Genomic DNA, 12,066 nt, shown 5'->3' with positions numbered 1-12,066 from the left:
AATTCCAGTAGGACAATGTGACTCTCCAGATGGTCAGAATTGCTACATAGTGACTCCAGGAACACTCTTCCGAGTTTAAACACTTCCGCTGGCCACCATACTCGTCAGACATGAATAGTATTACGCATATCTGGGACGGATCGCAACATGCTGTTCAGAAGGGATCTCCACCCCCTCGTACTCTTACGGATTTATGGACAGCACTGTAGGATTCATGGTGTCAATTCCCTACAGCATAACTTCAGACATTAGTCAAGTCCATGCCATATTACGTTGTGGCACATCTACGTGCTCGCGGGGGGCCTTACACGATTTTAGGCTGGTGTACCAGTTTCTTTGACCCTTCAGTGTATTTATACCTGTGCCCAAGCCTTTGCACATATGGAATTTATTTTTGACTTATAAAGCTTCTATGTATACAAGGTTTGAAGTAGTACAATTGGCAACGTCAACAAAGAGCTTGTTTGCTTCACTAACATGACAGACAGCCACCTACAGCTGGCCATGCAAAAAGCTACTGCCAATTAGGTCCGTGCTCACAAAATGCTGCCTCTGTCATGGAATAATATAAGCTCACTGGGAATTGCGGATGTTTAAAGCAAAGCAGGAAATTGCTAGGAGTAAGTGGGATTCAGGGTGTAAAAATTTGCTTGCCTACGCTGCTTCTTCTGCTTCTATGATTTTACATTGGAGAGGAGTAACTTTAGGCCTGGTACCATTAAACAATTTCAGTGGGCTTAAATTTTGCAACAGAATAATTGAGATGCTGTTTCTCAAATTAATTTAGTGTGATGGAAGGCCAGATGTGCTAAAAGAGTTTAAAAATTTAAGTGGATAATTGCTCCATAACTCTGTTAATAGCGGTATGCTCTACATTTTCTCCTTCAACATGAGTAAGGATGTACAAGTTAATTCTAGCACCTTGATCATTTTTAGGTGCCAATATAGCCCTTTCACAAAGCCAAGGGTTTTCATGAGTTGCTGTTTGCCTTTGTTGATCATCATAAATAGAAGAAATGATGTCTTGAAGTGGAAGTACTGCACAGCACAAATTACCAGGCAAAATCATTTGTCCCTCTTCTTTTGGATATGCGCCCACATCAACTTTATACACTATATCAAAAAGCTCCTATTCACAGCCGCAATTAAGCTGTTACGTGCAGCCACATGATGTATTGCCACAGACTTGAGCTTTTCAAGCATGCTGATTTTCGATTAGTCATGGTGTGCTCTTCCCATATTATTAAGCAGCAAGCGCGTAGAACCCAAGCTTTGTCACTGTTCCCACAGGTGTCACAGATTGTGTGTTCAATTACATCCAAATGTATCAGAGTTGTATGAGCAGTATTACCACTGAGTAACAAACTGGGTGCTATTCATGATGAAGTCATAGCAAGAGCTATTTTTGCTTGGGCTTGTAATTGTGATAATAAGATTTTAGTGAGGACCGTTTTTCTTGTCCCACTAGGTGGATGCCATTTTGGAAGGTTTCCACAAGTTCTGCTGGGTTATAACTTGCTGCATACTCTCTGTTGATGCACTTGCCTTCTTCTAATGGCACTGGGAAGCTGTACTGAGGGAGAGGATTTCCTCCTATGGACGTAACCAAATTCTGAATAGCCACAAAGCAAAGATTATGAGCATAATTACATGATCTATCATTCAGTTCATCTTCAATATTTTGTCCAAAAATTCCTATAAAAGTCTTTCACCAGCTTAACCTGTCATTTTTCCACAACACTGCAGCATCAGAAAGGGCACAAAATACCAGCAAAATGGCAAACAAATGATCAAGTACAGTAGACTATTACTAACACATGCATCAGTCAGAGTGTCATCCCAGTGCTTGTCATCAACAAATGTCGCTCTCGACTTGCTCATTTTCTAGGCAATTTCATTCGAACACAAAACAAAAATCAAACTGTTATAAGTGGGCAGCCAAAGAACCAAGCAAACTCAATAAATTTGTTTTTCCTTTTTACCTGTGTTCATGGCTTCTGCTTTAACAGAAGTGTGAAGCACAAGTTAAGATGTCTGCACTGTAGGAGGTAGTCAGGGTTATTCCAACCCCCTGCCCCCCCCCCCCCCCCCCCCCCACTTCCCCAAATGGCTCCTCACTTCATGGTGGTCTATACAGGGGTTCAGCTTGCCTCATTCACATCCACTCCATATAATGCCCTCTAGCAACTGGCCAACATAAAGTTAACACACTGTATGTAACCCCAATTAATGCAGTTGGTTCATATAGACATTTTTCTAGAAGGTACTTATATCTACAAAATGTTCCATAAAGCAAAATGATAAGTTCTACAACCGTAAATCTTCCTTTAATGGTAAATAAAAAGTGTACATACTCAAACATATCCACATGAAAGTGATCTTCAACTTTTGATTCTTTGAACTTCAAATTCTTTGGTGGTCGAAAATAAGGTTGCACTACTGGAAGGCCCAAAGGTGTAATCCATTCTACATTCTGACCACATATTTGAGATATCAACCGTGCGCATTCCGTAAACCAGTCCTAGAACAGATATGTGATTTACACCAAGCATAATTCAAAATAATGACACAAAAGATATATAACTATAGGGACCAGCTAATTAAAACATAGAAAAAACAGGATACCAAAACATGACCTGCACACAAAGAACTGTTGTATCAATGAAAAAAATCAATTTTTCAAAATACAGGGTGATTCAAAAAGAATACCACAACTTTAAAAATGTGTATTTAATGAAAGACACATAATATAACCTTATGTTATACATCATTACAAAGAGTATTTAAAAAGGTTTTTTTTTCACTCAAAAACAGGTTCAGAGATGTTCAATACGGCCCCCTCCAGACACTCGAGCAATATCAACCCGATACTCCAACTCGTTTCACACTCTCTGTAGCATATCAGGCGTAACAGTTTGGATAGCTGCTGTTATTTCTCGTTTCAAATCATCAATGGTGGCCGGGAGAGGTGGCCGAAACACCATATCCTTAACATACCCCCATAATAAAAAATCGCAGGGGGTAAGATCAGGGCTTCTTGGAGGCCAGTGATGAAGTGCTCTGTCACGGACTGCCTGGCGGCCGATCCATCGCCGCGGGTAGTTGATGTTTCATAACTAACCTTTTTCGTAGGACTCTCCATACAGTTGATTGTGGAATTTGCAGCTCTCTGCTAGCTCTGCGAGTTGATTTTCCTGGGCTGCGAACAAATGCTTGCTGGATGCGAGCTACATTTTCATCACTCGTTCTCGGCTGTCCAGAACTTTTCCCTTTGCACAAACACCCATTCTCTGTAAACTGTTTATACCAACGTTTAATACACCACCTATCAGGAGGTTTAACACCATACTTCGTTCGAAATGCACGCTGAACAACTGTCGTTGATTCACTTCTGCCGTACTCAATAACACAAAAAGCTTTCTGTTGAGTGGTCGCCATCTTAGCATCAACTGACGCTGACGCCTAGTCAACAGCGCCTCAAGCGAACAAATGTACAACTAAATGAAACTTTATAGCTCCCTTAATTCGCTGACAGATAGTGCTTAGCTCTGCCTTTTGTCGTTGCAGAGTTTTAAATTCCTAAAGTTGTGGTATTCTTTTTGAATCACCCTGTATAATACACTAGGACAGGTAAAAAATCTACCCACCAAGCAGCATCAGGAAAAAAAAACCATAAAAGTTAAGGATATGTGCAAGCTTTGGGAGCCAGTGGCTCATTCTTCTGGCAGAAGGGCTGAAGGTGTAAGATAGAGCAATAACTTACAGTCTGGTAAGCCTTCCATGAGCTGGAGTTCTGAGCAATTTTCCCATAAATCTCCCCATTTTCTAAACCTCATCACCCCTTTTCCTTCACTCCTCTTCCTTCCCCTCCAACCCTTCTGCCAAAAGATGCATCACTGGCTCTGAAAGCTTGCACATTTCCTCAACTTTTGTGTGTGTTTTCTCCTACTGCTGGTTGATGAGCATATTTTTTACCTATAAACATATAGGAATGTGTTATACAATCACATCCAAGGGCTGTATCACATTAACCCCACATGACCGATCAGCAATGAATGTTCTGGAACATGACTACCCTGAGAATGCTTTCTGAGAAGTTTTCTGTTTTTATTTCGTGTGTCTAATACATTTAAAATAATATAAACTTGTTAATGAGAAAATGCCAATTTGCACAATAGTTTGGGGTCAGTGTTAAACTGTAGCGGGCCTTATAAATGAGTGCATAGTACAGTCCAAAGTTTGGAGGAAGGCAGTTGTATACCATCTCCAAACGGACCATGCCTAGTAGAGGAATGTGGTGTTCAGCCCAACTTCTGCATTGATCACAGCTTTATTTATATACACTTAATTGCCATATAATTACACTCAAACATTCTGGAAATACATTTACTAAACCACACCTAATAATGGAACCTTCATATGTAAGTTTCTTTCTAAACATAAGGACTACCTGAAATATAGGTTCAACATGAAACAGAGAAACTACACACAAACAGCAGCAGCACTGATATTACTATACACTTATTTCACATTTCTGCAACTGGTTCTACTACTAATGAATACAGAGGCTAGTGTTCAAAAGTAAGTGCAGTCAAGAGAAATAGAAGCACATTTCCTGAATTGTATGTTGGAAAGATAGTAGTATGAGGTGAAGCTAAATCTCACGACATCTGATTTAGAAATGTGCACAAATTATGTAATTAGAATGGTAATAAAACTGAATAACTGCACCACTGAAAAATCCTTGGTGCAATATAAATAATTTAAGTAGTAAAGGAATCAACTAAGTTTTCTGAAGTTTTGATAGACACACAAACAACAATGAGAACTTGGCTAGCTTTTGGATTAATCATTCTTCGGAGCTAGAGTAAGACCCCCCCCCCCCCCCCCTTACACACACACACACACACACACACACACACACACACACACACACACACAAAAACCCAATGATGTGGTGGCACTGCAACAGAGGATTATGTTGGAGTGTGCCAGTAGAGAAGAGCAGAGGTGAGGAGTAAGGGGGAAGTTTCGAGAAGTATGGCTGACAGGTGCAATGAAGAGGCAGTAGCGCGTGGTATAGGAATGTGGCACCAATGTGCTTGTTCTGCCCACAGGCAGAGTGGTTGTATGCAGCATAATATGACATAGAGAAGTGGATTAGCAGGGAGAGATAGAACAAAGGAAGGCGGAGATTATGGAGAAGAGGGTGCTGGTGTAGGATGGGCGAATTTAGGGTGATGGGGAGGTGTTGGGGGCATGGGCTAGAGGAGACTGAGACCAGGAGGATTACAGGATATGAGCATACAGTGATGGCACAATGCTTTCATGAGTACGTCCTTGCTAGCTCTGACAGAGGATTTAAATGAAAGTTGGAAACGTTCTCAGCCTTGTTTATGAGCCTAATGATGTCTCATCATCTCAACAATTTTGCTACCTACATTATTTGTACTGAAAAAAAAAAAAAAAAACACACAATCCTTTTACGAAATAAACCCTGATATCTGCATCTGTATTACTTTGTTGCACAGAATCTTGTTTCCACAATGGCAGTGGCAATGACAATGGTAATCATGGCTAAGCATCAGGTACAAAATGATGGGTACCCTTGATAACTTTGAAATTAAACTTTTGCAAATAAAGCACAACAGTGATTACGCAGCTGTTTACTGAACACTTTGAGATACGTAATATGTTCTCAGTATACACAGTGGCTTTTCATCCTGCTATGGGGTATCTACTTTTCTCCTTCTCCTTCTGCTTCTCCTTCTTCTTCTTCTTCTTCTTCTTCTTCTTCAACCAAATAATTCTACTTGTGACATTTCCAGATTGTACTTGCAAAAGCAATAATATGACATGGCCCACCTGCAACATCCAGTGCTCTTTGAAACACCTCACCATCAATACTACTACTTATACCTCCCAAGGATATCACGAATGTAAAATTAGAGAGATTCGAGCGCGCACGGAGGCTTTCAGACAGTCGTTCTTCCCGCGAACCATATGCGACTGGAACAGAAAAGGGAGGTAATGACAGTGGCACATAAAGTGCCCTCCGCCACACACCGTTGGGTGGCTTGCGGAGTATAAATGTAGATGTAGATGTAGAATACCATAGTTTGAATCATCCGTTGCAAGCTTGAAATTTAAATCAAAAAATTTGGATAGAACGAGGGGCTTTCAATAAGTAGTGAAACACATATTTTTTCCTGGCCAACTTGAAAAAATGCAGAACTTATTTCAGCCCCTATAGTTTCATGAAGTCTCAATAAGTGGCGACGCCATAATATAGCCTTAAAAATGGAGTCTGTAAAGGAGGCGCATTCCAAGCAGAGAGCTGTCATTGAGTTTCTTTTGGTGGAAAACCAGAGCATCACAGATATTCACAGGCACTTGTAGAATGTCTATGGAGATCTGGCAGTGAACAAATGCATGGTGAGCTGTTGGACAAGGAGTCTGTCATTATCACAAGATCATGCAATCATGAAAACCAGTCCAATCTCCCGTGTGCCAACAGGCCACACACAGCTGTGACTCCAGCAATGCTGAAACATGCAGACACTCTTATTCAAGGTGATCGATGGATCACAATCATACACCTCACTGCTAACTGGATCTCTCTGCTGATAGTGCTGACACATTCGTCCACCAGTTGGGGCACTCAAAGGTGCGCGCGTGCTGGGTTCCTCACTGCCTAACAGACCATAAAGAGCAATGAAGGACCATACATGTTGAAATGCTTGCGTTACGAGGCTGATCATGATAATTTTTTTGTTGAACATCATCGCATGTGGTGAAACCTGGGTTCATCACTTTGAACTGGAAACAAAATGGCAATCTCTGAAGAAAACTTTCAAAGCCACATTCTCAGACAGTAACGTCATTGCAACAGTCTTCTGGGGCTCTGAAGGGGTTATCCCATTTGAGATTCTCTCTCACAGGCAACAATCAACTCTGACATTATAACAATATTTGTTTATGGTTCACTTAAATTTTCTATAATTTTTTTGCTTTAAAATTTTCATATATTGGTACTATATTTTCTGTATATGTAAAGAAAAGTGTGTTGTACAGGAGATTGAAGTTCTTTGTATTGTATGAGAGTAATGTAAGTAAAATACTATGTAAATTGTTTATTATGTTAAATAATTTTCTGATGATCTTTTGTATTTAAAAATATTTGTGTGCATAAGTTGTTCATGTTGTTGTAAATATGACAATTTAAGAAATGGTCACACTTAGCAACAATATAAGAAACAGGTGTTATGTAAAAGCCAGTGTGCTTTTGTTTGAAACGAAAGTGGCTCTGAGGAGTGGAAAAGGTGGCAAGGGCAAACTGGCATGCTACCTAGAGCAAGCACAGGAAGTAAATCGCACAGTCTGTAGGCAGCAGTGATTGACACAGCACCTGTGTGGAGCAGGAGAAGCTTTGCCTGCAAATTCACACAAAATGCCTTGGATGGAGACTGAAAATGGCTTACGGCATAGCTACAAGTTGTTGGGCTACTGTATATAGAACTGACCGATGTCAAGAAGAGAAATTGAGTCCATAGCGCAACAGATTTGCAGGCCGTACTGCGGGTAGTGTAACCACCATATCTGTTCGCCACACCCGAGACTACAGCTACCAGATAAGACTTTTATAGTAAATTTACTTTTGTACAGAGTGAAACACAAAGTTAAACTGTGTTTTAATAGTCATTCTTGAACTATAAAGAAAGTAGTTCACCCTGTTATTTCATCCTAATCATAACCCTGTATAGGGTTCCTTCCTGATGTGTGATGAATCCGAGTATCCTATTTTACACACTTATTAAGTGCCAAGTTAATATAAAGAGATACCATTTCAATTATTTTTGTGTTTTCTTTACAATTGCAAAGTGTTATAGTAAACGTTTACTCAGATAAAATTCAATCAGAATGTAGCCAAGTTATTAGAATCTGATAAATGACTATACAGAGTTTGTTCAAAGAATAATAGCTTTTGAAAGTAAATTTCCAGTGAGCAAGAGGTTTTCTTGAAGTGAATTGATCAGTATAAGAAGTATGTGCTTTAGTATCTAAGTAATTACGTATTTAAGTTGTTTATTATAGAAAATTCTTTTCTATAGCTCCCCCCTAGCCAAATTTTTTTAGTTTCCTAATCTACTGGGCTTCCTCTTTTTTAAAATATAATGTATAAGGGTGCAGTAGTCAAAAAGAAATTCCAGTGTCTGCCCCAATATTGTTTACAAGGAGTAATATTTAATTTCAAGAACCAAATTAAACAGTAGGAAGAAAGTAGGCAAAATTCATACTTCTGTTTTTCCAATACTTCACTGTTTCATTGCCTGGATAGGCTGGCGACCATTAGTACATGTTTTAAACCACTAAATGTACTTGGAACTGAGTTGTCCTAGCTTCAGTATAATATTATTCATTCTGCATTTCTATTTAACCGCTGGGTAAAAATCTTAGGAAACGAATTGAATAGACTGATTTACTTATCCATTAGACACGACGCAAGGTCAAATCCTGTAAAAAGGGTAACTCTATTGATTAGCTTTTCCTATTAAGAGGAATATCCTCCCATTGTGTACTTTAGTTGGAAACTAAACTACATTTTAATAAGAGGGTTATACGTGGCTTTTCCCGTAGCAGTGCCATTTTTTCTGTTGGGGTATGGTATATGCGACAACATTGAGACAGGGTTTCCTGTTATTCAGATAAAAGCATATAAATTACGATAGTAAAGTTAGGGTTATATAGTGTGGCTGTGATACTCTCAGAAAACTGAAGAAATGACTTCAGTGTGTTTCTCACCACAAAACTGCAAATGAATTTCTAATTCTCCATGACAACGCAATACCTCACACAAGTCAGTGCATCCAAGAGGAGCTCATAAAACTTCATTGGACTCTTCTTCCTCATCCATCCTACAGCCCAGATCTCACACCTCCTGACTTCCACCCGTTTGGCCTAATGAAGAATGCACTCCACAGAAAGCCGTATGTGGATGATGGGGAGGTTACTGATGCAATACCTTTTTTCTACAATCTTGGTAATACTTCAAGTAACAATTAGTAACTACTACATCATCTATATACTTAATTAATTTTTCTCACAATCTTTCTCCAAGATATGAGCTTAAAACTCTTATAAATACTGTTACGGATACATTAAAACCAAATGTCAACACACAGAATTATATGATTTGCTTAGAAATAAAAATAAATAAAGTAGCGTATGTATAAGTTTCAGGGTGTAATGGCATCCACCAGTAGCCAAACATAAAGTCCACACTGCTCATGTCTTAGGCCCCTGAGAAATTATCCATAAGTATGTCCATAGCCATCAGTCAGTCTTGTTTCGTCTGAATGAGTTAATTTAGCATCCAAGCATCTACAAACATACTGACTGATCCATCATTCTTCTTTACTACTGGACGAGAGGTACTGAAAAGGCTTTGTGCTCTCACTACTATTTCCAGCCCATCACATGCTTAATTTCATCAGCTACTGCTTCTTTTAGTGACAATGGCTTGTGTTTGTCAGTCATACTATACTGGAAAGGACAGCATTCCTTTCTTATTCCTGATGTCATTTATTTATTTGAGTGCCCCAGTCAAAGCCTACGCACAAACCTCTGCAACGTCTGGCTTATACAGGAGCAAACACTAACAAAAATGCATTAGTGAAATGAAGTTTCTCTCATTGTAAACAGTTGGTGTGTGAGAGAAAACAGTATCTGGTCATGTTCATTTTGTATTTACTGGTGTCCCCTCTATATTTTTACTTACAGCATATCAGTTAAGGAAGTTCAGATGCTCTCCAATTCCATACTTGTCTTGGTGTGGATGGTGATGGGACATTCACTACTTCACCATATGCTGTTTTTGTGCATTAATAGTTGTTTATGTTTATTGTTTGTACATGATACGGTGGTGAACAAGAAAATTTTGTACTGACAGGAAATGCCAAAAGTTTGGAATTCAAGTAACACTTCCGATGCAGTATCATTTCATAGCAAAACTAAATCTCTTGCATTGAGCTAAACTAAATCTCTTGCAGCTGAATTATGACATTTGGTAGCCTAATGTGGGCAGTTGTTAGCACTTCTTAAGAGTTACTTCATAATCTCTCAACATCCATCCAGAATTTGCTTCATTTACATAAGTTCAGATGAAGAGGTACAAAATGTTGTAACATTCAAAGTGGTTGAGATTTGCATATGTCACTTTGAGATAATGTAGTAAGATAGTGATGGATGTGAATGTAGTTTCATAATCTCCCCTAACAAATTCAAGACAGTGACCTCAGCAGGCAAGGTGATGCTCACCATCTTCGTCAATGTCCGAGGTCTGATATGCATTGAATTCCTTGAGCACAGAAAAACCATTAACAGTGATGTGTACTGTGAGACACTCCTTAGTCGGTACAAATCCATCAAGAGCAAATGGCCCCGGCTGCTCACGGAGGGAGTAATTTTGCTCCAGTCCACTCATCTCCAATGTCACACACCTCCAAGGTCACACAAAGTATAATGGCCAAGTTCAAGTGGGATCAGCCCGAGTATCCACCCTACAGCTTGGACATGTCTTCTGTGACTTCCATGTGGCTGGGATGCTAAAAAACATCTCAAATCGGAGCACTTCAGCTTGAATGACAAACTGAAGAACACAGTGGAGGACTGGCTCCTGCCATAGCCCTAGGAATTCCGGGAACAGAGAATACTACGTCTCATGAAACAGTAGGATAGTTGCGCTCAGGCCTGTAGTGATTACTTTTGAATAAAGACTTCACTTACACCCACATTGTTGTTATGTACCTTTTTTTGAACAACCCTCATATTTCTTTAATTCATTATTAGGTATATGATGCATCTGGTTGTATAAGTTTATAATATTCATTGTTATAACTTCGTACTTTTGTCCTACTGGAGGCCTAAGAGCTTTAAACTAACTTAGTAATAGGGGAACTCAGAACCAGGGCATAATTTGGCATTTCTCTAATTAACAAATCATTTCCACATGTAAAAGAAAAAATGAGTGACACACAGTTCTGGCACCGACTAAGGATTGAACCTCAATTTTTACTTGCAATATTAATGACGACATGATAAACACAGTGAAGAGGTATGAAATAGAATGTTTTTTAAAAAAAAGGGAGGGGGGAGGGGCTATTGAGATGTGCTGAATACAAGCTTTTCTGCAGGTTATGGAACACTGCTGCAAAGTGTTGCAGTTGTACAAATATAAAAATGTCACAGATCCCATATGCAACTCTCATCACGTGATAGTAAATAGAGAAATTTGTTACTTATATTTGTTTACAGTTTGGTTTAGACTATTTATAATTCCTTTGGCACTCCACAACTTGAGTTTAGTTCTTGTTGTCACCAAAAGAAATTTTTACAAATGTAATAGTTTCTGGCAGCTTGTTCCTTCAATAATTTTTATATTTTATGAGAAAAATAAAATTAAATAATTTGATTGCTTCCAGAGTCAGGATAAATGTAACACTTTGGCAACAGTTCATAACCAGAGAAACTGAGAACCCTTGTATTCTATACACTTATGCAATAAATTATGTTCACAAAATCAGATTAAATACACTTATTCCAAGGCTTGATAGCTGACAAAATCATGAGAATAATGAAGTACCTGTATCTCCTTTGTGGATGTAAACATCTCTCGCAAACTATCAAATGTTTTAGTTACGAGGTAAGTTGATGCTGGCCACACAAACTCCTTTGGGAAGCCTTCCAGATCTGCAACAAACAGTTAGAAGAAAATAATTCAACATGTCATTCAATATAAGAGTTATTTATTTTGGAGATGCTGAGTCGCAGATAAGTAGAACAAAAAGATTGTCACAAAATAAGCTTTCGGCCAACAACACCTCCGTCAAAAATAGACAACACACACACACACACACACACACACACACACACACACACACACACACACACACACGTAAATGCAACTCACAGTACCCGGTAGTCTGGCTTCAGCTACCAGAGACTGTGGTCATATGTGTGAGAGCTGCGTTTACGTGAGCGTGTTTGTGTGTGTCTGTCATCTGTTTC

The 12,066-nt window shown here is 39.1% G+C and overlaps 1 protein-coding gene across 1 annotated transcript in view; it reads right to left on the bottom strand.

The window, feature by feature from the left end:
• The window catches only part of LOC124595695 (DNA-directed RNA polymerase, mitochondrial), a 294,066-nt gene that overhangs the window by 25,020 nt on the left and 256,980 nt on the right, over positions 1 to 12,066 (bottom strand). Inside the window, exons 20-21 of the mRNA XM_047134553.1 lie at positions 11,642 to 11,748; positions 2,355 to 2,521 (exon numbers count right to left, since the gene is read on the bottom strand). Coding sequence (XP_046990509.1) covers positions 2,355 to 2,521; positions 11,642 to 11,748 — 274 coding nt within the window. The remainder of the gene's footprint in view (positions 1 to 2,354; positions 2,522 to 11,641; positions 11,749 to 12,066) is intronic.

The sequence above is a fragment of the Schistocerca americana genome, chromosome 2 (genome assembly GCF_021461395.2).
Source record: "Schistocerca americana isolate TAMUIC-IGC-003095 chromosome 2, iqSchAmer2.1, whole genome shotgun sequence".
In the NCBI taxonomy this organism is placed as follows: domain Eukaryota; kingdom Metazoa; phylum Arthropoda; class Insecta; order Orthoptera; family Acrididae; genus Schistocerca; species Schistocerca americana.
Note: the sequence above shows the minus strand (reverse complement) of the source record. Positions and strands in the feature narration are given on the sequence as shown.